This window comes from Lentinus tigrinus (assembly GCF_003813185.1).
Source record: "Lentinus tigrinus ALCF2SS1-7 unplaced genomic scaffold L226scaffold_4, whole genome shotgun sequence".
Taxonomy (NCBI): Eukaryota; Fungi; Basidiomycota; class Agaricomycetes; order Polyporales; family Polyporaceae; genus Lentinus; species Lentinus tigrinus.
Window position 1 is genome coordinate 1,276,515 of NW_027137913.1, and position 25,379 is coordinate 1,301,893.

The 25,379-nt window shown below is 54.7% G+C and overlaps 11 protein-coding genes across 11 annotated transcripts; 7 read left to right on the forward strand and 4 right to left on the reverse strand.

The window, feature by feature from the left end:
- Positions 1–11: 11 nt before the first annotated feature.
- On the reverse strand, positions 12–1,790 carry L226DRAFT_501891 (Arginase/deacetylase). Its single transcript, XM_067677851.1, has 7 exons — positions 1,686–1,790; positions 1,379–1,624; positions 1,254–1,317; positions 1,142–1,202; positions 535–1,091; positions 405–460; positions 12–345 (listed from the first exon to the last, which is right to left on the reverse strand). Exons 1-7 carry the CDS (start codon positions 1,743–1,745, stop codon positions 142–144), a joined length of 1,248 nt encoding a protein of 415 aa, XP_067539907.1. The 5' UTR covers positions 1,746–1,790; the 3' UTR covers positions 12–141.
- A 78-nt stretch (positions 1,791–1,868) lies between these two features.
- Positions 1,869–3,741, forward strand: L226DRAFT_247249 (uncharacterized protein). The gene is made up of 6 exons (XM_067673235.1): positions 1,869–2,001; positions 2,094–2,185; positions 2,237–2,911; positions 2,966–3,079; positions 3,139–3,489; positions 3,549–3,741. Exons 2-6 carry the CDS (start codon positions 2,164–2,166, stop codon positions 3,554–3,556), a joined length of 1,170 nt encoding a protein of 389 aa, XP_067539908.1. The 5' UTR covers positions 1,869–2,001; positions 2,094–2,163; the 3' UTR covers positions 3,557–3,741.
- Positions 3,742–4,754, forward strand: L226DRAFT_247227 (uncharacterized protein). The gene is made up of 3 exons (XM_067673234.1): positions 3,742–4,071; positions 4,131–4,545; positions 4,610–4,754. Exons 1-2 carry the CDS (start codon positions 3,927–3,929, stop codon positions 4,472–4,474), a joined length of 489 nt encoding a protein of 162 aa, XP_067539909.1. The 5' UTR covers positions 3,742–3,926; the 3' UTR covers positions 4,475–4,545; positions 4,610–4,754.
- A 1,964-nt stretch (positions 4,755–6,718) lies between these two features.
- On the forward strand, positions 6,719–7,754 carry L226DRAFT_455307 (uncharacterized protein; the record flags this gene model as incomplete). Its single annotated transcript, XM_067675227.1, has 8 exons — positions 6,719–6,752; positions 6,816–6,979; positions 7,032–7,042; positions 7,097–7,158; positions 7,210–7,307; positions 7,373–7,464; positions 7,515–7,516; positions 7,576–7,754. Coding segments are annotated over 8 exons (642 nt in total), but the record flags the coding sequence as incomplete, so codon positions are not given.
- Positions 7,684–8,377, forward strand: L226DRAFT_247124 (uncharacterized protein). The gene is made up of 4 exons (XM_067673233.1): positions 7,684–7,716; positions 7,768–7,887; positions 7,940–7,971; positions 8,025–8,377. Exons 2-4 carry the CDS (start codon positions 7,849–7,851, stop codon positions 8,323–8,325), a joined length of 372 nt encoding a protein of 123 aa, XP_067539911.1. The 5' UTR covers positions 7,684–7,716; positions 7,768–7,848; the 3' UTR covers positions 8,326–8,377.
- A 14-nt stretch (positions 8,378–8,391) lies between these two features.
- L226DRAFT_501897 (MFS general substrate transporter) lies at positions 8,392–11,395 on the reverse strand. Its single transcript, XM_067677852.1, has 19 exons — positions 11,168–11,395; positions 11,002–11,113; positions 10,868–10,946; positions 10,734–10,806; positions 10,654–10,673; positions 10,528–10,598; positions 10,412–10,472; positions 10,328–10,355; positions 10,248–10,266; positions 10,145–10,195; positions 10,007–10,086; positions 9,871–9,948; positions 9,621–9,813; positions 9,520–9,552; positions 9,373–9,462; positions 9,203–9,309; positions 8,997–9,139; positions 8,890–8,924; positions 8,392–8,827 (listed from the first exon to the last, which is right to left on the reverse strand). The coding sequence occupies exons 1-19, from the start codon at positions 11,329–11,331 to the stop codon at positions 8,627–8,629; spliced, it is 1,638 nt and encodes a 545-aa protein (XP_067539912.1). The 5' UTR covers positions 11,332–11,395; the 3' UTR covers positions 8,392–8,626.
- Positions 11,396–11,923: 528 nt separating this feature from the next.
- On the forward strand, positions 11,924–12,830 carry L226DRAFT_247404 (uncharacterized protein). The gene has a single exon (XM_067673236.1). It carries the CDS (start codon positions 12,131–12,133, stop codon positions 12,674–12,676), a length of 546 nt encoding a protein of 181 aa, XP_067539913.1. The 5' UTR covers positions 11,924–12,130; the 3' UTR covers positions 12,677–12,830.
- Positions 12,831–13,617: 787 nt separating this feature from the next.
- Positions 13,618–14,065, forward strand: L226DRAFT_609823 (uncharacterized protein; the record flags this gene model as incomplete). The annotated part of the gene is made up of 2 exons (XM_067686090.1): positions 13,618–13,797; positions 13,854–14,065. Coding segments are annotated over exons 1-2 (348 nt in total), but the record flags the coding sequence as incomplete, so codon positions are not given.
- Positions 14,066–15,347: 1,282 nt separating this feature from the next.
- On the forward strand, positions 15,348–17,398 carry L226DRAFT_501900 (uncharacterized protein). Its single transcript, XM_067677853.1, has 6 exons — positions 15,348–15,356; positions 15,425–15,624; positions 15,686–16,295; positions 16,346–16,535; positions 16,603–17,070; positions 17,136–17,398. The coding sequence occupies exons 2-6, from the start codon at positions 15,538–15,540 to the stop codon at positions 17,206–17,208; spliced, it is 1,428 nt and encodes a 475-aa protein (XP_067539915.1). The 5' UTR covers positions 15,348–15,356; positions 15,425–15,537; the 3' UTR covers positions 17,209–17,398.
- L226DRAFT_480186 (uncharacterized protein) lies at positions 17,274–20,062 on the reverse strand. The gene is made up of 6 exons (XM_067676870.1): positions 19,681–20,062; positions 18,617–18,849; positions 18,539–18,564; positions 17,850–18,489; positions 17,625–17,788; positions 17,274–17,563 (listed from the first exon to the last, which is right to left on the reverse strand). The coding sequence occupies exons 1-6, from the start codon at positions 19,940–19,942 to the stop codon at positions 17,428–17,430; spliced, it is 1,461 nt and encodes a 486-aa protein (XP_067539916.1). The 5' UTR covers positions 19,943–20,062; the 3' UTR covers positions 17,274–17,427.
- A 647-nt stretch (positions 20,063–20,709) lies between these two features.
- Positions 20,710–22,001, reverse strand: L226DRAFT_609826 (uncharacterized protein; the record flags this gene model as incomplete). The annotated part of the gene is made up of 4 exons (XM_067686091.1): positions 20,710–20,750; positions 20,821–21,151; positions 21,226–21,810; positions 21,861–22,001. The coding sequence occupies 4 exons, from the start codon at positions 21,999–22,001 to the stop codon at positions 20,710–20,712; spliced, it is 1,098 nt and encodes a 365-aa protein (XP_067539917.1).
- Between the last annotated feature and the right edge of the window lie 3,378 nt (positions 22,002–25,379).

Sequence of the window (25,379 nt, forward strand, 5' to 3'; positions counted from 1 at the left end):
ACGTTGCTCGGAGTTTACGATTGCCCTAAGATTTTATGTATGATGTGTGTATCCTATAGAATATGTTACAATTCGCACCGGATACTGATGAAAGTGTTGTGTGGTGTTCATTGTGTTACCAAGTCCGAAGACCTATAACGATTAACCTCTACATGCGGCATTTCCCATCGTATTGCGAATGGCCTCCGTTGCCTTCCCGAGGACTTCCTCGACCTGTTGAAGATAGGCGTCCGTGTTCTGATCCACCATAGTCCCGGGTGGTACGTCCAGGGTAAACGACGGTGCATAGAGTGGAAAGACTCCATGATCGGGTATATCTGCGTCTAGTGGTAGCGGCCTGTCAAGCTAGAAGATCAAGACCCACGTCAGTGATGGACTCCGGCGATCAAGAGGAGTGAGAATACCGCTATCGAAGTCAGGTACGTCCACGCGCGAGCTACGTTTGGGGAGTTGTATCCACCTGGGAGGAGACAGGTGTCGAGGCGATACCGACCATGAGATAATCGCGACGTCCAATGGAAAGGCTCCGCTTACCTCCGCCGAACAGGAGCGTTTTGCGTCTCCATTGATTGCATACCCGGTCGATGCACCACCCTAGGCTTCCATCTTCACCTCCCAGCGACCAGTTCCAAGTTGCGTATGGATCACCCGCGAGCCCATCGACGCCACATTGCACGACTACATAATCCGGTTGAAATGCGTCTTTGATACGCTCGATTAGCGGCCAGATCCGGCTGAAGGTCTTGTTCGACGCTCCGCGCTCAAGAGGAAGACATAGCGTGAATGGATCGAAGGAAGGACTTGACGGATCGGGGAGAGCAGCAAGCTCGGATGCTGGGAAGAACCCAGGTGCGGCGTGGTGGATTGAGAAGGTCAAGACTTGTGGTGACGAGGAACCGGATGAAGAGGAGTAGAATGCTTGAGAAACGCCGTCGGAGAAGTGCAAGTCGAGGTCGAGATACATGACTCGGGACTTCGAGAGGGAACGCCCCGTCTCAGCTTGGGACAAAGATCGCTTGAGAGCCAGGATTGCGAGGACGCAGTCTGCAACGTAGCAGAAGCCTGATGCTTGCGCTTTTTGCGCGTGGTGTCTGAAAAAGGAGCGTCAACATAGAGAACCCTCGAAGTGAACGGCGCACACCTCCCACCATCCCAACAAATGGCAATGCTGACTTGTTTGTCTTCCCGCAGAGCCTTTGCCGCTGAGGACTGACATATCAGAGGGATATCACGGAGCAATTGCGCTGACATACCCGACAGAGAAGCCCCAGCTACTAGGCGGACGTAGTCCGGGAGATGAGGAAAAGAAGGACAGTCCTGTTTTGACGGATGTAAGTCTGTTAGAGTAAGGTCCGGTGAACGGGGTGATCTTACACACCTCCTCCAAGCCATATTCCCCTGACTGTGAGTGGTTTGGTGTTGCAATAACGTCGCCACTTAGCAGGTGTTCTAGGTAGTCTCGATCGTGGTACGCCGACAGCTGCTTGAAATCAGCAGGCGAGGGACGGAGGGGAAGCAGAGTGGCGCTACTGCCCCCAGCGTCTGGATTGAGCAGACCGAACTCCTTCACGAGACTGTGCACCAACAAAGAACGGTTTTTGTTCGACGGAAGCAGAGATGACAGCTACGAAATCAAGCATTGAGTCAATCCATTGCCATGTCATCGTGAGGAAGTGCGAGCGTACCTTGACGAGTTCATTAGAGACCACATAAACCACCTTCTTGTGGTTACGATCCTCCTCCATATCCTTGTTAGTTCCGTCACCCGGCAAAACTTTTTGGGCCCGTTGTGGATCGGTGGTGTCACCAAGTCAAAAACGGTACTAAAATGGCGTAACCGCGCAGATGCTGTGCAGGCGCTTAGAGACGATGTCTATCTCCGCCACCGTCGTGGCCCGTCTTTCGACCGGAAGGTTATCAACCCGTCCTCCATCTCGGCAACATTTCAGCTCATGGAAATATCGTGGCGTTGCACAAAAAAATACGGCATTGAAGTAGCGAGTGAGTCATTCCCTCGGCCGACGGGCCACTGAGTAACATGCGATCACTCGGCGTTCAACGATTCAAGCTGACTCACCCCCGCGCATTCTCAGGCTATAAGAACGGTCTCTCCTCTTTGAGATTGAGTAATACCCAACGTACTTCTACGGGAATTGTATTCCAATGGAGCAACAACAGGAAGGAGGTTAGTGCTGGGAAGATTGAGTATCAGACGGTCACTAATCGCCAGCAACAGGATCGCTTGGTATATCTGCAGTCTCCAACATGTCAACACCGGATTCTATGATACCCTTCCCGACGGAGCTCATCGAAACAATCATCGACCTTGTAGATGACGAGCAAACACTCCAAGCCACCTCGCTTGTTTGCAAGTCATGGGTCGCCAGGAGCCGTTTTAATCTCTTCCGTGTCGTCGAACTTTGCCTACCAACGCATCTAGACCGCTTTTCCAGTCTCCTCGCATCTTCACCACATATCGCACCACATATCAAGGAGATAGCCATCTCCGAAAACTCACTCCTTGCACTTCTTCGTCCCACCATGGCTATCGTGGCGCGCCTCCCTCATTCGCTCTTAAGGCATCCTCACGTCAAGCCGCGCAGACTCTCAGTGCATCACCAGTTGTGGCTCCCAACGCGCTACCATCCTGAATACCTCGCCGGACTCTCTCAACTATCTTCAATAAGCTCCCTCGATCTTTATGATGTGACGTTCGCCACGGTCGCAGACTTCTCCATCATTCTCCGTGCACTGCGCTGCCTCAGGTCGCTTTCCGCGATCCATCTCGATGCGCAACGACAGTTGCCTCCCGAGGAGCTGGCTGCAATAGGGACAGACCTGCCGCTCCTCACTCACCTGCGTGTCATGTCTCAGTATCCCACGTCCGTCATCGACTGGCTCCTTCGGTACAGTAGGTTCCCTGCACTGTACGATGCCGAGGTTTCGTACGAAATATCCGGAATAGATCCAAGCCAGGGACTCGGCACTTTTTGGACTGCGACTGGATCGACCATGGAGAATCTCTCGCTCACGATCTCGAAGAGGGCCTCCGGGTCTTCGCTCCCGGACCAAGCTATCGGTAAGTCATGCATCCCTTAGGAACGACACGAGCTCATGCATTGCTGCCGTTGTCAGAAGAGCTCTTCGATATGTCCCAATGTAAAGCCCTCCGTGCGTTGCGCGTGGACTGCCGACACGAGCGCGAGGTGACGCCGGACTGGGCGTGGCTCGTCTGGTCACTTTCACACCTTCCCAGACCCAGCGCACTACACACTGTCACCTTCGCATTCCAGCACAGTTCGCATGCGCTTGCCACCCTCCACCAGTTCACAGCCGACCTCGATCGCGTGCTCGCGGAATCACCATCCCTTGCCTTCTTGCATCATGTTGCCTTTGAATTCGATTATCGTAATCCTTCGGAGATCGACCAGGACGAAGCAGCACTCCTTGCCAAGTTTCCCGCGCTACAAGAGCGGGCAGTCCTCCGCAGTGAGCCGATTGTTCCTCATGCGCGGAGTCTTCGCTGACTGGTTCCGATTCACGTACAGTTGAATGAGACCGCGGAGTCTCGGCTCATGGAGCATTCCCCTTGCGACCGGCTTCCCCGAACAACACTCCCGCCTAGTACGCCACGGTTCTCCGGCATTATGGCATATTCCGTGTTCTATGTTCCTGGAAATCACATATCGTGGCCACCAAACGTCACTTACGTCTACATCCCTGGACTGGCCTCCAGAATGCACCTCGTTGAGGGCTTTCAGTTCAGCTATCCGGTTTCGGTGGACGCTTTTGCATACATCATGGGCGCCATAGATCGATGACTTGTCTCATCAGGTGATGGCCCTGTACTCATTATCACTCATTCCAGCGTAGCTTCTTGCCACTATGATACCGAAGAAGCTGGTCCTTCTTCTCCTTCATGCTTCATGGCAGCAGCATTACGACGATGTATCTCCGCTGAGGCCTCGTTTGTCTATTCTAGCTCGCGCCACCGACGAACTCCCCCCAACGAAGAACCGTCAATCGTAGGGCAGTCATTTGCTGGAGCGTTGATTGTGCGCGATAATCTCTGTGAGTGACAGTAGTTCGGTGGTCATATGCATTTGAGATAACAGTGCATGTTACAACAGCAGTGGGAAGCGATAGTGTTACATACAACAACACGGGCAGAAGAGTGAGATTGTGTCAAGATGTCAGCCGGAGTTCAGCCACAACAGCACGGTTCCTGGCGATTCTCGAGCCGGGCGCTACGAGAGGCCGCCGTCAGCGATGGCTCATGGTCCCGAGACCTCGCAGGTGCTCACCGCTTGCAAGGCACGTCTGCCGGGATAGGGGACGCCATAGCTCCTGCCAGAAGTGCGGCGACGAGCAGGACGGCGGCCTTGAATTGCATGATGGTCGCGGTCGAAATTACCTGCAGGCGAATGGTTCCGAGTCGGAGGCAATCAGTGGTCTGGCCCATGATGGGGGATGAGCCGGGGGCAGAAGACGACTCACCTCGAGAAGAGTGAGGTAGGAGAGCAAGTTGCTGAGGACGCTAATGCCGTCAGTTCGCCCCTTTATACCTCAGCGAGACGCGGAACTGACACCGGAGTTCCGACCGTGGCAGAATCATGAAGTGCGACCCGAGGACCCACAACCCTGCATATTGGGTTAGGTCACGGTAACGAGGTCCGCTTCGTGACGAGACCCTGCCGCGCTGAACGTTTGTCCTTCCCTCCTATGGCTAGCACTGCAGCCCGCGTATCTGCGTGCCAGTGCGGACCGCTGCACTTCTGATGTAAGAATGAATGTTCACCTTACTCACTGCTTACTTGCTCGGATCGATGACACCACACATTCAGGTCGTCACACTGCCTCGCGCTGGACAGACTGTTGATCGTTCGTTGCATTCATCCCCGGGTGGGATAGTAGCTGCATTATGACGTTGGGCGGGTAACGTATGCCATAGTCACAGCTTTGACTTGTCCCGGTAAGTTATATTGGCCTTCTTTCCCACTCTCGGCGCTCACTGGAAACAGATCGAACAACGGACGGTATCAGTTTGTCCTCCTCGCGCCCTTCGGGAGCTGAAGTTAACTCGTCAGGGCCTAGGACCTCTTGTGAGATGCGAATGATTCCTCGGGGAGCCGTTTGATGAACACGCCGCCGGTGCCTGAGCGGTCCACACCCTGTCTCCGCAGGCTTGTTCGCATATGCTCACTACATAGAGGGGTGGAGACTGGTTGAACGACCTCATAATCCCGCATGCACAGCAGGTAAGTCAGATTGTTGGCAATATCGATCCCCCGACTAACGGGGTTTGAAATCAGTTACAGGAACATCGTGCAAGGCTCGAGCCTCGCGTGGATGCTTCGGAGCGCTCAAGGCTGAGGTCGTGGAGTTCACGAGGTGACACATTCTGTCAATGTCAGCCTCCGCAAGCATGTATTCATGATTAGTGTCTTGCGGCGTGCCAAACCGACATCGGAGGGTTGGGCTACGCAGCCCTTCTTCGGCCTTTGGCACTCTGGAAGATCCGGATGGGAACAGAAGGACAGAAGCGCCCAACTCCTCAGCACCATCCGCGAAACGCCCGTCAGGGCGACCGGGTAGTGGCCGAGGGCAGGACTTCGTCCACTTCAACTCTTCTTCTGCGACAAGGCGTCAACAGGGTTGTTGATTGCGGCTACTTCAAAGACAGCAAGATCCAGAACTCGAGCGTATGCACGTTACTTTTTATATCAGGCTGCTAAGGACCTAAATGGTCCACCGTCCCTAACACCCGGCTGCTAGATAGACCTTGGCTATCCCATCTCAAATCGCAGTACATACGCAAGTTCTCACTCCGAGGTCCTCAAGCCTGCCGTTGTGAGTTTGTCGCATGGCAGACAGTTGGAGTGGCCGCCGGCACTTCCCTCCCACTGAATGCCCATGAGAGCAGCTGCCTCGTGGTCAATGCCATGAGCTTCTGGAATCTCCAGTATCTGCACCGTGGCGCGGGTCCGGCACTTACAATATTGATCAGGATACAGAATGTCCCTGAATCTCTTCAGCAGAGGCGCATGGTAGTGCGACGCCCCACGGTTCTCTCAAGCATTCGCCATGCATGTCAAGATGCGACGCGCGACAATGCCCTTGAATGATGCAGCCACGCGGCGGCCTGGCGCCCACAAAGACCGACAGCGGGGAGGCGATGACCGCGTTGTCGAGCTGACGAAGCCTACGAGACGCGGTCATGAGATCTCGCATCTCCCGCACAGTAGCCGATGCCACGCGCCGGTCGATAGACTTCACGATGAGAGCTCTCGTCATACCCACGTCCTCCATCTCACGCGCCTGAGACCCTCATTCGCACCTCTTTGACCTCTCTGTCTTTTTGGCTGCAAGGAACCCACACTATCGTGCACGCGCCGCTCCATGGTGCGTCTACTCCCTCACTGTTGCCCTTGGTTCTCGCAGAGCATTCATCGGACACAATAGCGGCATTGTACGGGCTTCGACGGTCCTTGCGTGCTCGGGTACTGGGTCGCGGGCACTGGCCCAGGGCGTGGATATATAGACGGCTGCAAACCGCGTGTTCGGTTGGTGATTCGCCCCAGAGGCAGCTCTCCCAGTCGTATCCATGCAAGCAAGCCCTGATGCGAAGGTGATCAGTAGCTACGCATCCTTGTGAGTACCCGTCTCTGCTTAGGACCTGTGGATCTAGTGGTAACTGGAGGGTGTTGTCGGGTGTAGCGTGCAAGGCCAGTACTACAGCGTTGCTGCTAGGGGTACGGTCCATGTCTTTCCAGACATCCCTTCCTCTCACATCTTGTCGCTTGCGCTCCAAACAGCCCTATTTCTCTGGGATTATTTCGTCACCCTCGACCGCGAGATCGAATATGTTTGGGGTCAGAAGCTCTCTGCAGCTTCTGTTCTCTTCATATCCAATCGCTATGTCAACCTATTGATCACCATCCTCGAACTCATCGAGCAAGCTCCCTTCCAAACCCCCGAAGTGAGTATTACCACTCTTTCGCGAGATTCAGACATCTAATGACGTTCCACAGAGGTCCGTCCGGTTGTTCAAGTCGTGTTACGGTATCCCTCCTCCCTAATGCGCATCTGTATATAGCTGCCCTCCAGTGGTACGCGTGTTACAGTCTCTCTTGATTCTCGCATCGTTCATCGTTGCCAGTGAGTACCATGACCCGGTAACGACCGGACCGTGTCTCACCTCAGAGTCAGTATTCGTTACCCTCCGTGTCTACGCAACCTGGTCGCGAGACTGGCGTCCGGCACTCCCTATTCTTGCCCTGGCGTTACTAACTCCAGCGGCCAATTTGGTGCGTCTAATCCAGCACGCCGCGTTTCGGCCTCCGTGGCTAACATAGCCTTGCCCCATATGCAGTACATAGACATCATCGGGACGCCGATACCCGCACCCCGCCCGTCAGTCGGCTGTGCCATCCAGACAAACATCGACCCTGGTGTATATAGCAAGTGAGTCAATGAACAGCTTTCCGGGAACCTACGTGTTGATCGCACTCTAGGAGTAAGCCGTGGTTGGCCATCATGTTTCATCCTGGCAACGTGTGCTCATGGTGAAATTAGTTGTCATCGCCGAGCGCGCGACTACGACAGCATACGATTTCTTGATATTGCTTTTCACGCTCATGAAGACTGCCAAGGTTCGGAAGGCAGCGTTATCACTAGACGTACATCCAAGTTTAATGGTGCTGCTCCTGCGAGACGGTACGTTCTCCATTTGGTATCATTTGCCCATTCTCTGAGGCACATTTGCAGGCACCATATACTTCTTGTGGGTCTCCGTGGGATCTATCGTTACCCTGTGGCGCTGAACTTTCCCATAGCTTGCTACTAGTAATGAACATTGCGCAGATAATTGTTGCTGCAGAAGTGCTGGTACGTCAGTCGCGTGTCAAGATGTCCGGTGCCTGATTAGAGCAACCTCCAGGGCAACAACTTCATTGCATTCTTCATCTCCCCGTGAGCACCTCCGTTATCAAGTGCCGTAGTGGGTCTAATTGTGCTGTCGTCAGACTCACGTCGATCCTCATCACGCGCTTCCTGCTCAACCTTCGACAGCTTGCACATTCCTCCGAAGGCACGCCAGTGGAGACCACTGAATCTGCCGTCATCTCGACGCACTTCCCTAGCGTGCACCTCTCCGCAGACGTCCTTGGCAACATGGGTGCGCCACTACGATCAGGATTCTATGGGGACACCACGGAGATATCGTTCGAGGAGAAGTTGCGGTACGTTGACGAGCCTCTATCGGCGGGCCTCGTTGATGTCGAAGACGTAAGACGGGAAGAGGTGGAGATGGAACGCTTCGTTTAGGATGTATATATACTTGTATTCCGGGTCGCTTTCGGTCTATCGTGAATTGGATTCTCGGGCACATATATTCGGTGTCGTCGTACTGGAATATGGCATGTCTACTACTATACATACTGCAATATGCATTCAAGATCTGATCGAGCTATACTACCCACGGTAACCCACCCCGCTTTGCTAGGAAAGAACTTTCCGTGTATGGGCACAATGTACCAAACCAAATTACATGTAAGATCCGCGGCGTGAGGTCTACCCTGTATCATATCGTACAGTAACAACCAACTACAGGAACGACAAGCAAAGCTCACAGAGAGAACCGCGCCCGCAGCCACCGACCTTTGACCTGAAGCACCGGGACGATCAAGACGAACAGAGCAGCGACTATCCCAGCCTCGGCACCGAATGCTTGCAAGGCACCATGCTCGGTTACCCAATCGACCTGGAAGTACGAGACTCCGAAACCGCTGAGGCTGCGGACTAAATTCAGTAGGGAGGATATCTCCCCCTTCAAAGAGCATCAGCTCTTTTGACCAATCCATTTCCCATAGGTGAGGGGTGGAAACGTACCTGATACCTGGGGAAGCAGTCACTGCAGTAGGCGTCTACATGTGCAGACGGCCGGTTTAGCGACTAGTAACTGATGTCGATGAATAGACAGCGTGCGGAATGCTCACAGATCGCGGAGGTGTTGAGCATGACGGCGACTTCAGCCAGTATCCAGCCAAGCACAAGGACGGCGATGTGTAAATGCATCTGGAATGCCGCCCCCTGCAGCACGAATCCTGCGACGAAGAGGGCGACAGCGATATAACAAGCCCTGAGAGTGATGAGAGTTAGCTTTGCCGGTAATAGCGAGAAGAGCAAGCAACCTAGTGCTCACCAGAGCCGGCACTCGGCCTCGAAGACGCCTTTGTTCCGCCTCACAGCAACTTCAAGCAGCCAATCGATCAAGTATCGAGCAGTGATCTCTCCAATGACGACCGCGATCTGCACGATGCATAGGGAATGAGCATAGTGCTGTCCGCGTAATGTGAGGGTATATCAACGCACGATAGAACTGGCATACGTCGCAGCTATCTGGATCTGCCCATACCCATACCCATGCGGAGGAGGGAGTGCGAGTAGGACATTGTTCGTGACCTGCCGTGTTCATGTCAGCTTTATCACCCCCACTTAAGACTAGTAGGTGAGACTTACATGGAATCCTATCCCGAACCCGAATAACATCGCCTGTCCGATGAGTGTCGAGATCACAGTGAGTAAAGGTAGTCGAAGATATGACACAACAATAGGCGCACCTCAAATAACAACGCAGCTAGCAGGTGAGGTCTCCAGAACGCGCGAAGGGGCGCCATCGACACTTCTTTCCAAGACGATCTGTATCGCGCCATCCGGATCCCCGTTACACCTATCAATGTGGCCATGCGGCGGCGTACGGTGCGCTTTGGTGGGTGATTTCCTGTGGAATTCGTGAGGTGACGATCGTACATCCTGTATCAGCGTGTCAAAGGGAGGCTTCGAATGTAAGCATACTCAGGACTAACTTACGTCTCTTCCATGAAGAACGCTATGAGCAGTGCGACGACCACTCCAAATATCGATCCTACCCCATATGACCACCGCCAACTATCGAAGACAAGTGTCAGCATGTGCAAGCCAGGAGAACCAGAATTGCAGGGCTCACTTCGCTCTTGCCACGAAGAACCCGAACAAGAACGGCGCCAAGACGGGCGATATGACAAAGCCCATAGTCCAGATGTTGAGCTGCAAGAATCAGCGTTCAGAGCCTATCGCGAATGGGCAGATCACAGGGCTGATTCACCTTACGCGCTTGCAGGTGGAGCGGGTACATGTCGGTGACGATGTAGAGTCCCTACGAAAGTTGTTCGTTGCTGCTATGAGCGCTTGAAGGGGAGATATCTTACGGAAACTTGACCGCATGTCCTACGAGAGAGCTGTCAGCTCATACATCCAATCATGAAGACGTGAAGTACGGGACACGCACGAGAAGAAACCATTGAGACAACGCATGACTAGATGCCGTAAGTGGTCAAGGCGCCGTTACGGTTGCAGTCGAAACTGAACTTACCAGCAGATGTACCGAGGTCAGGCGCGAAGGTACAACCTATCATGAAACCTACAGAGAGAAGCTTCACAGAAGGTGAGTTGGAGCGAAACCTTCACACACTCCAGTCGCTATCCCACCTGTGACCAGAAGAGGGCCGGTAGACGGCCATAGCGTCTTATCAGCATCACGGAGAATAGCCCTCCCCAACCTAAGCAGACGATGAGGCAATATGACTCGTTGCGGCAAGGCAAACACAAACACACCTATCAAGAAGATGGCCCAGCTACGGAGTGAGTACAACTCGTTTAGCTAGCGCGATCATGGAGACGAGACAGGAGTGTACCTTGAAGCCACCTTATTGATCTCGTTTGCCGTAGTCTCAAACTCGTTCGCCATCGCGAAGGCGGCCGCGATACCTAGTCACAGTGAAGAGTTGCTTTAGCGACAGATGAGAAAGGGCGACAAGGAAGGACGAACCGATGGAGGCATTGAAGTCAGGAACGATGGCGGCCAACGTTATGATAGCGAGCTGGAGACTTTTGCGCTTGTTGGACCACTACGCAAAAGTCCTGAGTCTGTGGCGGATCGCTCGCATATTGAATGAGACGTACGTTCTGTGGGTCTTCCGGGTTGTCTGTAGGTTGCGGCCACAGAATCTTGGACCCATCTGGGGAGAGCTTGAGGTGTCGAGCGACTTCCTCTCCCAACTCGGCTGGGGCGGCTCTAGGGGTGGGATGAGTAGGGACCGGACGAAACTGCTGTAGGAGACGAACGTACTCGGGATCCAGGACCAGTCTTCCCGCATTGTACTCCTGATACGACAGTAATATCTTGTACACCTCGTCGCGATTTTCTGGAACATGGATCTTCTCATGCACGGCTCGTTCGAAGTGCTCCACCGCATCCTTCTTCACAGAATGAGTATCTGTTTCGTGCGCCATGAGAGGCAGACTCTTGCGTCGACGAGAGCCCTGTAGTGATTGTGGCGTAGATGAGGAGGGTGAACCTGAGCATAATGAGAACCCAGGTCCCAGTCTCCACGGCGTTCTCACTCGGGCTTCCTCCGGCCAAAAGGGGAAGGGTGAGTGGGACACGAGTAACGCGTGCATACTCACGCACCTCAAGCTCGCCATGCCATAGGATGATGGGGGGTATTCTTCATAGCATCCGGACGTGAGAAAACGTACTTTACTGCTTCCGAAAGAGCTTCTTCCGACGAACTTTGGTCACTCGCAAACGAGTTTCGCTCTCGTACCTTTCGCATCCACTCAGGCTCGCGGGGCAGCTCCTAAGAGCTAGCCTCCAGTTCAGGGGGAGACATTGTGACCGGTAGATGGACTCTATTGCATTCGCTAGGTGTTACAAGCGATAGGACCAAACGAAGCTCTGAATCTGGGGTAGCATTTCGTTGAATGAGAGTCGTGCGGTAGGGTAAAAGAAATGAGCAAGCTCACAAGGTGCTCCGCCGTAGTCCTAAACCGGGCGCGCGAGTACACACGTCGCAAACACGGAAACATATGAGCCCATAAGAATGTTAATCTCGCATGCGCAGGGCTGATATACAGGTGAGGGCAAGCTTGGCTCTCGAGCGCCCGTGTCCCCCGCAAGAATTTGTGGCCCAAGTAGCTAAGTGCCCTCAGCCAGTCCGTCGACCCTGCTCCAGCACTTTTCAAGACCACATTCGATCCTCATCTGGGTCAAGCAGGGGTCCACAAGGGTGTACACGGTGCGGTTCTTGCAATGCTCGTGCGACGTGGGCAGCATGGACCGAGGATCTTCACGACTTGGTACGTGGCATCGTGGCATTTAAGTCAAATCTACAGTGCTTACCGGTCTCTACAAGTGCCATCACTTCTCTCAAGACCTCCGTCAATCCTCTACATGCGTCGCACGGAGCAATCAACAGTGGATATTGCAAGGGTGTGTCTTCGTCAGTTGATTAGACCGCAGCGTCGCTTCAAGCATCTGGCGCATACGGTGAGCAAGAGAGGTAAGTGCAATACCATTCGAGCGGTATGTGGGATGAGCATCGTTCGAGGAGCTGCGGCTAGCAGCGTGGAGGCTATCGTCGCCGTCGAGCACGACGTGGTCACAAATTGTGCTCAGGGCGCTTATCACACCCGCATTACCGGTTATGGTAATCACCTTGAGCTCTGTCCGAGATGGCCGAAGAAAGCCCGTCCGCCCTCGCTCAACCACTTCTGCAGCTTCTGTGTGGGCTTCAAATTAAGGGCTCCATACTCGTATAATAACAATTATGGGGCATATTCTTTATTCGCCTTTTAGTGTGAGGAACACTCGCAAACCCCGCACATATGCTCTGTATCTCGCTCCTCGTCGGGCTCGTCACGTTCGCTCCGGGCAGGAAGCAACAATATACTAATTTCAGACCCATGATACCTCTCTTCTCTGCGAGCCTGAATTACCGCAAGTATTATACATCTTGCGGTCATACGCTGCATGAAGGGTTGCAGGACGTGCACTCACTTGCTCGGTCGCGCGATCCTTTGCTCAGGCAAGCCTCCAAGTAAACAGCTACGGATGCCTCGGTTGGTTTGGGGAGCGTAATGTGAGTATGAAAGAGTCTTACGCATTGAGCAAGCTTTCGCCATTGCGCATAGTGAACGAGAGAGCGTGGTACACGGGCGCTCAGAGCTGCCCTCGGACAGACCGGATTGAATCTGCTGCTTGAACCAGTAGAGATCGCTCCGGTGATCATGTAGATATGCTGCGGAAGCATGAGTGGAGATGGACGATACCGGTGAATCCGACGAAACCGTGCGCGGGGTTGAGAAGTGAAAGAGGTTCGTGGCTATGAGCGCAGTAGTACTGAAATGACAATGCGAGGTGGCCGAGCCACCCATAGCGGCGTTGAGCAAGTGGAGCTTTACTTGGTCCTGAGGGAATGAAAAGCACAGGCGCCATTCCCGGGAGTCCAAAGAGCCGAGGTCAACTATAAGAGGATCGGGATCGAATGAGCCTCCCCGTCCGGTAAACTCATACCTTGTTTTTTGTATGTCTGACTGGTAAACACAGAACATACAGGTGGCACGGGAAGATGAGGGCGGTGGAGAGAAAGTGCTGGTCGGACGTACTCAGCGTGCGGATATCTGGTTCGCGGAGTTTATTTCAACTTGCCTGCGATAAAAGCGGACTCGGACGCGCGTCATCTCCTCTACCCCTCCCTCCGACCACATCAACCACCAACCACCGACTACCAACCACCGACCCCCATCGCCAATATCCCTCCAACATCTCCGCTTACTATCATGGAATTTGCCCACATCACCTACTATAGCGAGCACGAAGATCACCTCTTGTTTTCCGAATTCACAAAACTCGACGACATTTATGGATGTCACGAAGTACAACACAGCTATGGTGAACTGGTATGCAGGCCTGATGAAGTACGTATGTTCGTTTAATGTCCGCACACCTACATATTCATGGTTCCATGCACAAGATCCCCTCGTGTTCCGTGCCATCACTACCATCCACCCCTTCATCGGTAACAGCCTCACCGTCAGCGTCACCGCTCTCACCTCCCTCACCGTCACCGTCACCTCCCTCACCTCCCTCACTGTCCTCACCGCCCTCGCCGCCCTCGCCGCCCTCGCCACCCTCGCTTCTCTCACTAGCCTTACCTACCCGGTCACTACCCTCTACATCGTCCTCGTCTGCCTCAGACTCCCCGCTGGCCGTATTCACCGCTGACGAGAAGGGCAAGGTCGAGGATATCAGAGACACCGAGGCCGCTCCACGTACTGAGACGAAGAAGAAGCGGAAGCTCAATTCGGGAAAGTCTTCTCCATCGTCTCTCCCTCCTCCCTCTCACCCATCCCCATCCTCGGCATCGTCGACATCGTCGAACTCAACGTCACACGCTACCTCCAGTGGCAAAAAATCTCCCATTGCAAAAGATGTCGTGGACCAAATGAAAGTCGCACCAAGCATCACCAAACGGTGCGGCTTTCCGGGATGTACAGCAGTGTTCGACATCTACAAGCAGGAGTTGGCACGGGAACATTGGCTTGGGCACCTGGGCTGGCAACGGAGCAAGGGCAAGTGGTTCAAGGTTTCCGATGCTCCCTCGCAGTCTGCACCCGATGCGGAGAATGCTGTGTCCGACGATGCGTCCCCGGCCGTCGCGGGGAAGAAGCGCAAGCGCGCCGGCCCTGAGCGAACGCAGCCCCAGGTTCCGTGCAAGTGGGAGGATTGCGGGAAGCAGATTTCGGATTCGGAGTCTTACATCACCCGCCATCTATACCAGGACCACTTGCAGATCGAATATCGCTGCTTGAAGGGGTGCCCGGCGGACAAGAGGTACAGCCGTGTGGATATCGCGAACAACCATGGAAAACACGTGCATCGCGGTACGTCACCGATCGTCTCGCGCCCAACATAGCTCATAGCTGACAACCTGTTCACTGTTCTCCAGCCCGAAAAGGAGTCTCACAAAGACGACGACGGCGAGGAGCTTCCTGACGCCGAGTCCCAGGACGACGATGGCAAACTTACCGGTTGACTGTTCCGCGCTTCGCCTTGGGCTCTTTCGCTCTTGCTTATTCTTCCACCCATTGCACTGCCTTGACAACATAGGCTTGTTGTCACTTGTATCATTATAGCTATATCCCCCACATCCTATGTTCCTTCCATGATTACTGCGTTCGAGATGAGATCAATCCTGGCTTCAACGCACGTTGTTCACGATGATTTTTCACACTGTCTTAGTTACTGACTTGTATACATTGTGTTCTCACTATCACATATGTGTGAAATCACCATGAATATCCGGATGTATCGGGAGGGTTCGGAGCCACGACTCCAGGACAGGTTCAAGTTGAACCAAACGTGACAGGCTCGTCACCGCCACCACACCGCCACGTGCACACGACGCGCCTGCGTCACTGCGGATTGTGTCACGACGACCCTTTGTTCTTTGCGCTCTCAGCGCCATAGCATCAAGGTCAGTCCCGCATCGTTGAAAGAATACGAAGTATGATGCATAATATCACAGCTGGGGTGTTTCTTCAGAATCTGAAGGTCTATATCCAATAGATCTAGATCGCTCACCCAGCGGACACTACTCACATCCACCCGTGCGGCTCGGCGAACGAAGCTGAAAGGATCTCGATCCCTCTACTAAGATGTCTCAAGACCGCAGAGCCTCATTCAAGCTTCCACCTGCATCAGTGAGGTCGCGACAAACTGCACAGGAACTCCGCCGCGCCCGGGTCAGTCTCGATTCTCTGTTGATTGGGGGTGATGTGCTGATCGAAGCTGTCTTTCTGTCAGGCACTCGAGGAGCAGAAGCGGGCACGCCTCTCCCCTTCTGCACGAACACTCCGATTGCTCACGATTTTGTTTATCATACAGCGACGGGCCGAACGATTTGACTCTACCAGGCAGCTCGACATCTTCGCGGACCTCAGCCTGGGTCACTCCGACGACGAGGCCAATGATGGCGCGCCGGATAACGTCGTTCGCGAAGGAATCTCCCAGTTTGCTACTATGCTCCCTCCGCTTGCACCGCAGCCGCTGTCAGTCCCTACTCCAAGTGAGTCCGAACAGCCTCCTGCCCCAGAGAGCAGTATGCAGACCCAAGAAAAGAAGCGCGGCAAGAACAAACGCAAAGGCAAGGGACGCAGTGCACAAGACGATCAGTCGCGCTCCCGAGATGGTCAGGGAAAGCACAAAGCCGGGAAGCCCGCCAAGCCCAGCAAGTGGGCCGACAAGTGCATGTACGCGGAGCTCTTGGAGATGAAGGATGGGTTTGACGACTCGGGAGTTCTGCAGGATGGGATCCCTCCCGATATTGAGACGGGTTGGGTGGCCGTCACACCCATCCCGGTGGGCAAGCGATGTCTCGCTGTCACGCACCAAACATCAGGCATCGCTGGCGTCGGTGAGTGGCTCACTGAGAACGGTGGCGATGAACACTGACACATTCTCCAGTGCCCAACACGACGATCCGTTCTCGTGTCCTCGGAAAGCCATTGATGAAGCCCTTCCCGTCGACCCTACCCCCACAGACCGTGCTCGATTGTATCCTGGACGACAATTGGCGCGACAACGGCATCCTACACGTACTCGATGTCATCTCGTGGAAGGGTCAAGACGTGGCCGACTGCGAGACTCCATTCAGGTCCGTTCTCATCTCCGCCTTGAAGACTGACATGCGACGACTGATCATGTCGATCAATTATTCGCAGATTCTGGTGGCGAGACACTCGCCTCTCCGAGCTCGACTCATTCCCGCCACCACCGAACGCGGCCCCATCCACCGCGCAATCGCCCTCACAACCGGACAAGTATCAGTTCCCCCACCCGACCACCTTCGCGCCAATTCCCTACCACACCGACACCTCCCTTCCGCAGCTCCTCTCCACCCTTGTCCCTCTGACGCGCACGACACGCACGATCCCCATCACGATTTCAGAGCCCTCGCCCTCCGACGAAGCAGCAATGGACACCGACAGCGCACCCTCGCTTGTGCAGCTGCATACCGTGCAGGCGCAGGTGCAGTCGGATGGGCTGTTGCTGTATGTGGCACAGGCGTCTTACGAGCCTGGTACGAGCCCGTTGAGCAACTGGATCCCGCTGAGAGCGTATCAGACGAGGGAAGAACAACAGCAGAGGGGGCTGAGCATGGCGGCGAGTCCGTTGGATGTGTTCGAAGGGTATGTGCTCTGTGGCTTGTCGTACGACTCTCATCGATGCTCATCGGCTTCGATCTTTCGCTTAGACTGGTTCGAAGGAGACTTGCTCTTGGAGCTTCTAGCTTGCCTGTCGTGCCGGAGGTCGAGATGGAATCTTGATCTGCTTGCTATTTCGCACTTCGGTGGACTGCCACAACACACGGCACACGGCACACAGCACACAGCACACAAACCAGGGCACAAGATAGGACCAGGGCAGAAGTGGATATGTAGCTACAGGATGCATTACCGGATCATTTGTATAGTATCTAGCCTCCACCAACAACAAGCAGTGTCCGTATACTCCGAGGAATCGCAGAAGCGCAACGAGGACCACATCTAATCGTCCGCCTCTTCCGCGAGCGTAAGCCGCTCTCGAACTAGCTGCGCGACCGCCGCGCCGTCGATGGGGATCTCGTTCCCCTGGAAGCCTTCGGGGTACGCAACGGGAGGAACGTCCGGACGGGTGAAGAACCTCAAACGTGCCAACGCGTCAGCTGCGCGTGCAGGCAATCAGTAAATATTGGGAGACTGACCTGTCGCCCCAGAAGCCGTAGTGCACCATGCCCAGCGCACGAGTGGTGTACTCATAGTCGTGTGCGAAACCGCCGGGATAGAAGAACTCCACGACGGTCGACCGCGGGGTGGGCCGCATCCACAGCAGCGCAGTCAGACCGTTACCGTGCACACCCATCATGATCTTGCAAATAGCGTCCATCAGTACTGCATATCTCTCCCAACAACGAACAACGGGCACTCACCGTTGTACGGCTGGCAAGCTTAAACTGCTCCGTCCGCGAGAGCTGGTCCATCTCGACGATGTTGACCTCGTATCCATAAGTATCACGAAGCTTGTGCAGCTCCTCGACAAGCTTCTCGTGGTCCGCTGGCCTGAGCTTGCGGCGGTTCCATCCCTGGCGGGAGATGTACGTGATGACGGGCACAGTGGGCACGCCATTGACAGCCGCCGCACCTGCGTTCTCGTCGAGGGTGGAGAAGCCGACGACATTGTTCCGAATTGGGGTCCACCAGTTCACGCTCCCGGGAAGCGAGAACGCGCTCGCGGCCGTGCGCTGCGTGCGCAAGTACATCTCGCCGTTCATCGCCGCTGCACGATCCGCGAGCACGACACGGTCGAAGACAAGCACGCGGGCAAGCGCGGCGCGCTCCTTCCAGTCATTCATGAACTCGGTCGAGATTGAGGGAAAGGCTGTGCGTAGGACCCATTGGTTCATGGACGCGTAGTCGCGCCAATTAGCAGCGTCAATGTGCGGGAAGACCAAGCGGCGCGGCGCGGGAAGCGAGGTCTCGCCGGAAGGAGGAATCGTCGGGTCGAGTGAGGAGTATGTCCTCCAGAAGCCGAAAAAGAGCTCTGCGGACCAGTGGTAGTAGTGCGTGATACTGGAGAGAAGTTCAGTTCATGCATCCAACGCTAGGGACTGTCACATACAATTGCTTCGGGTCGTTAGCCAACCACTGCAGGAAGACGTAAGCTCAACGTTTTGGACTTGCCAGAGAAGAGACTCACCGAAACGCCGTCCAACCGTTCCGCCTCGGAACCAAATAGCTCTTGTGCTCCTGCGGTGCTGATAACACGCATGTCCTTGTCAGTCGGCATGCGAGCAGCGACTTCTTCTGGGGAGTTCCCGATCATCGCAGCCGAGGAGATCATGAAGTGACGTTCCGGGACATCCTCGGGCTTGTCCGACACGACGTACAACGTGCCATTAAGGGCGTATAGCCGGTCGAAGATAGTCCATCCTAGGAAATGGATGAGACGATTAGAGCCATTCAATGCAGGACGGAAAGGATAAGTCGAGGGGCTAGAAACAACCTGTCCAGCGACGGCCCCAATTGATCATGAGGCAGACCACTGCCACGGGATAGCACGGCGAGGTGGTCTGGAGACACCAATCTGTGTGCTGTATGTTGCCGGTGGTGCTCGCGAGAGTGAACGCGCTTGATATGAACTCTAGGAGGCGAGTCTGATATCACGGCGGGTTCGCGCTCTCAGGAAGCAAATGATCCTCGGATGGCGCGAGGGCATGTGCGTCAGAACGGCTGGCTGTCCAAGACACCGCACAAAACGTGCTTGTGAATATAACTCGCCGCGCATACTCTGAAGTCTAGCTGGACGCTCGCGCGACGCCAAAAGGGATCGAATCTGCATGGTAAAAGATGGAAACAACACATCGCGAGCGGATGGTGCCGCCAACTGACCCTTTCTATGTTTGACATAGAGCACTGCAGCCGTTACACATCCAACATGAGGATGCGCGTCTCATACAGTGCATGGGCGAGACCGCACCAACACCGAGGTGCTAGGGAGGTTGGGTGGCCAGTGGCGCGGGACGTGATAGGTATTGGGCTCGCCAGCGCCATCCGAGTCGAAGGCACACGCAGCGCGCTGCACGCAAGCAGTGCGCATGGCAACAGCAGAAAGAGGGTTAGCACGAGTATGCTGTCTGTCCGTCGTGGACAGAGCTCGACTGCACGCTCGGGTAAAGGAGGTATAGCACATAGGTCTTGCAAGGATGGGTGGATAGGAAGAGAAGAGATGCATAGAGGAGTGATACACGTTATGGCACTTACCCGGAACATGAGCCACAATCTTCGTCTCTGGAACCTGCCCCGCTCCCCAGCTCAGGGGTCGGTTCAATGCCTGCAGCGTGTACTGCGTCTCCAGCGTAAGCGGCGTTGTATCCAGTTCTTCCTCCACCACATATGGCAGCGTCTTGAGAATGTCGGTGACGCTTCCTGAGTTCCCTGGGAACCTCGTGGAGAAGAATAGGAGAGAGGCGAGAAGGACGGTGAGGAGAAGGATCTCCCTCGCGGTCGGGTGGAAAGGTGGCATGGCTGGATGCCCTCAGGGGCCGCGTTCACAGTACTAGGATATGTCGTCCGCAGAGTAGCGTATCAAAGAGGAGAGGCGTAGGTCGGGAGCATCGACGAGGTCGAAGTTGAGAGCACGAACAAGTCGCTCCCGTCCGAGTCGACGTCAGGGAGCGCCCCTCTGTGTGTTCACGTGCCGCACAGATCGAGATCTACTTGCCGGGCCACAGGCTTTAGCCACACGGTTGGCTTGAGTCTACAAAGGCTGGACGTGGAGACACGCAAAGTACGCGTCGACCTAACGCCATCCTGTCAGCACATATCTACGCCATACTTTACGTATGGAGGGTACTGAAACCGCCGATGGGGACAACTTTGCGTAGTTATCTGGCGAATATCGACTGCATGCTGTTGCGCAGGTTCGGAGTACTTCCAGCTGAATATTATGGGTGAGAACAATAAAAGTACAAGTACAAGTGTATACAGTTGCGCCCTGAGAATCCCAACTGAGGGTCCCTGCCACTTCCGCAGACATTCTAGAATAATAGAGCATGCTTCAGTCGGGTCTACACAACACAGAAAATCTGAACAACATACGTTATTTCAACTACTTCGAATGTTTCTTGCATTTGTCCGGACGTGAAAGAGAATTGGCACAACCAGGGAAAGAGCACCTGACCAACACGCCCAAGTGATCCCGCAAGAAGTGCCGCAACAGGGATGTGTAGGTTTCGGGCGTTCTGTTGGGGCACCGGAGGATGCATGATTGCTTGATTTTATTGTCGGTATTCATGTGAGAGCCATAGACGGCCATCGCCGTCGGGACATCGCTGGACGACACATGGTGGTCGTCCTTGCAGTCCTTTTTCGAGCATGGGATGGTGAACTCTCTAGGCTCACCAGGAGGGTACACCAGCCGACCGACATCTCTGAGTCGAACGTATATTGAGCCAGCATTTCTGCCCTCGCTCGTAACGTTTTTTGCAGGCGGACTCGCCTGTTCCTGAGAGACCTCGCCGTTGGTCTCGGACTTGCGAACCGTCCCATTTGCCTTCCCCTTCCCCTTACCCTTCGGCTCCTTTGTCTTCGTTTTTTCCACTGCAGGAGCCCACTCGTCGTCGTCACCCAGACGCCTACGTTTGCCGGCGCGAGCGGGGAGGGAAGCAGGGCGTGAGGAAGGTCCGGGTTGGACGTCGTCGCCGCTGGCTATATCGTCATCCCCCACGTACGACTAGAGATGCGAGAGTAAAAGACGTCAGTGCGCATGGTTCACAACTGCAAAAGAGGGGGATGATGAGAACTCACGCGCTTCATCCTGGACCTCAGGTGGTATGTTGTTCCACTCGAGGTGTGCGCAACCACGTCGGGCAACTTTCCGGACGGCGCCTCTTCAAGAGGTTCCTCAACCTCAGGAGTCGTTGCGGCAGTTCCAGCGGCGTCACCACAATCGAGGCGTGTGCACAGAGACACGGCTGGAGATACCGATTCCGACAACGAAAGGGATGCGGTTTCCTCAACAGAGGAATCGTACCGTGGGCTCTCAACATCGGCATCTTCCACCAGACACCCATCGACCTCTTCTTCGACCTCCGAGTCCTCTTCGTCCCGCAAAACCATCACCATCTCGACGTCCTTTCTGTCAACATCGAGGTGGCCTTGCAGTAGGTTGTGCGGGTTGAGTGCTGGAAGTGCGGGGAGGGCTGGAGGTGCGAACGGGAGAAGGGAATCATGATGATCGTCAGTAGAGAACACTGGGTCCTCTTCGGCTCGAGAGTAGTAGTGTGTGCCGACTGGCTGCTCGGATACGGGGTCGAACCACTCAGATACGGGGTCGAACCACTCGACGGTGGGGTCTTCAATGGAAGCAATTGCCTCGCTTGACGACAACGCCTATAAACAGTTTAACTTATACCCAGCTACAACAGAAACAATGTACGAACTTCAGTGAGAAATCGACGCGCCATATGGTGAACACCGGCGTCGACGATGTCGTCAGAGTGGTGCTCGCCAGGGACCCATGAAAGCTCCTCAGGAAGAGTGTACGAGTAGGTGAATTGGAATGAGTTAGAGTCGGCGGCCATTGCGACGGAATGCGAGATGGGAGTACAGGGCAGAATGGAGGTGTGGATCTGGTGGTCCAAGCTTAATGTGGCAGGGAGGAAATTGAGGAATGAGGGCACGCGTGGGCACGCGTCCGACTTGAACCAGAACGCGCTGCCACAACGGGGCCAAACAAGCGCGTCGCGCTGCAGCACGGCTTGTTTGTTGTTCGAGAGGTATGTGACCGCAGTGCAGGCAACAAACGCTTATCGCTTTTCCCCTGCGAATATCCGGCCCGAGTAATTGTTCAACAAAGGCCCGACCCGCTTTGACATGATGAATTGGCCTCCGAGTGGACCACATCCCGGACGGACGGCATTTGAAACAACACTGCATACCCGCCCCTCTAAAGCTGCACTCTGCCCTACGAAATTGTGATGTCAGCCTCGAACTTCATACGCGCACGGTCCGGCCTAATACTGGCCGCTACTCACCTGACGAGATATCGAACACGCGACGCCTGTGCGTCGTCGAAGACCATCACATCGGATGACTTACAAGAACTGTCAGAATATTGCCCAGGAGAGTACGTCTGCCTGCAGTTCCCGGCCAAAGCGGAACTGACGGGCCACCACCTACCACGCAGGCCACAACTCAAAGACACAGGACTCGGGCTTCTGGACTCCTCCGCTGTACCTACTGCGTCAATCCAGACTCAGACATGGTTCTGCTGCCTGCACTTGATGTCGCACTTCCGCCTCTCGGCGGATCGAAAGGCGGATGTTCGGAATGCGGTGTCGGGGAGTCCATCGCATTCCGAGTGGCTCTACGCAATTCTGCCCTCGTCGAGCTCTGTGTGCCCAGTGAGCCCGCAGCTAGCATACAGCGAAGTCTGGTGAGCACACTTCATCTCAAAGGTAATGCGGCTCACCTGTGACTTCCCATTTGGCCAGTCAATTCATCTCCCGAAATTGCGACCATGTACGAGATGACAATGAGACTAGCACACGATCAAGGGCACCTTCTGCGATGCCGACCCTACACGGCAAGCGTCGAGGCTCTCGCTCTTTCTGTAAACTCACGCTTGCGCATGGCTTGATGTTGAATGGCTCAACAGATGTTCAGTAGTACGAGGCGGGAGGACGCCGGATAATGCCCTGCCGAATGCCCCTGAAGCCATCCACATAGCCCTACATCTTCCTCCCTAGACACGTAGAACATAATGATACATCACTTACAAGTGTTCGCGATTCGCTGGTGGATATGATATACCCAATATCGTCCAGTCTTGACGGCCTGCTGGACGTTGAACAGCCATGATGCTACCTGCACGGCGGCGTGAGCCTCACGACAAAGCATAGACTCGTTTTGGTGGGGCCTCGAGTCAAACACGGACTTGAAGCGAAGCATTGGAGCTTCGTGTTGACGATAGATGAGAAGAGATGTCGTCAAGGAGAGTTGGAGACACCTTGACGTGGCGGGGCTGGCGGGAAGCAGAACAGCGTACGTAGATGAAAAGACATGTATTGAGGATGCCCAATAAAACAGGAGTAAAGAAGTTTGAACTGAATGATACTGGGTGTAGAATGTGGCCAGGAGCAAGGTGAGGGGAGACATCCGCCGAAGCGCCGTGGCCGCCGGACTGAGAGTCTGACTCCGAAATCTCTGAGCCTGTCTCGCTGCTGCTGAATCCCTTGGTCCTCCGCCTCGTCATCTACATATGGCTTCTACATCCTGAAGGTCTTGTCTCTGCGCTCAGGGGCCTCGCATGATGCAGTTGTATGCCTGTACTATGCGCCGGGACTTAGACCTGCGCACTGTTGGAAGCTTCGACAAGATGACTCACGGATTGAATCCGATACCACTCTGGCTTTGCTGGTATGCATTGACTACATCCATCGCCGAAAAACAGCCTTCTAGTCCTGCGTTCTCCGACCGGTCAGTAGACGGCGCCGTGTAGCGGAAGGCGCTGCCAGTGGTGTACGCGATCCGCGCCACAAGGCTCGCTTCAATGTGCAGGTATGTCGCACTCAATTCATCTCATTGAGGTTCTTCGTGGTTGAAAACTTGAAGTGAGGTCTATGTGGATGTCCGCCATTGCGCTACCTTCCAAAGTTAGTCTGAACTCAACCATGGAGCGTATTGCCACGTGGACTCGAATGACATCTATCCCGATGTGAGGGTCCAAGTGTTGAACGGGTGAACGGGTGTATAGTGAGGATTTTCATGACGAATGTCTACGGCGCGTGTGCCGCTTCATGCCTATCCACACAACCATCGACCGCCTGCGTTTCAGAAAGCTCAAGCTGACGTGCCTATCAGTTTGCACGAGGTCGTGGCAGTGGAAGGGACGGCGTAGAGTGCGAGACAGCCCAAAGACAGTCGCCTAGCCCTGTATGGTAAACCACGACGTTTATCCGCATAGGGCTAGGATGTAAATCCTGATACAGCAGAGACTGAACAGCGTCCCGTTCGCTCGATCTAGGACTTTCGTCCAATGCCCCGAAATAAGAAGGACTTTGACGTAACGGCGGCGGGATCCCCATGGGATCCTCTAGCTGGCTGGTAGGTATCCGAAACCAGCTGAGTACTCTTCGGTGCTGTAGCTGGTTCCGGATCGCCAGAAAGAGGGCTGAGGTCTGCCTCGTAGGCATAGATGTCTCCTCTGTGCATGGCTTCCATGGGCATGAGCGGCGTCGAGCCACGGAAGCAAATTACGGTGGTCTCTTACCGCGACTGGACTCGAGTATCCGGGAGCATCGATAATGACACACACCTGCATGAACGGCTTGACAAGAGAACTCCTCCCTCCGGACCCTGGACTTTCTCGTATGGGTAGCGGGCCCTTCGCGTTGCCCGCGATCACGTGTGTAGTGGCCGCCAGCTAGTCGAACATTGATGCGAACTCGAAGACGCGTTGGCAGTTATTCTAGATACTTGTAGACGTGCCATCGAGTACACGGTGAGAATTCCGCGGGAGAGAGGTGCCTCGCAGAAGGATAGGGTGAAGGTGGAGGTCGCTTGCTGGGTCGCCGACTGGGTGGCAGCGCCACCTTCCTGGGATAAAGCGTTGTCATTGTTGAGAATCTCCGCTTCTTCCGCTTTGCTCGAGGACACGTGCAGCAATAATGAGGAGAATATCCGAAAGGATTTCTTCTGACGGTCTGTGTCGCGAGGCAGAGTACCGGTGCTCGTCCCTTGACGAATAGCGCGTATTCAGAGGGCCCTGTAAGTCTGGAACCGGCCTGTATATTCCGAAGGGCATATATGATGTCGATGTAGATGATTACAGCTGGTTGAGAGCCCGCGCCCACCCGGTCTCCCGAGGCGGGGTCTGAACATATTATATAAGCCCGTTTGAAGGTACATCAACATTGCCGCCATCTGCGCGCCCTCTCTTCAGACCAACCACTGCCTGC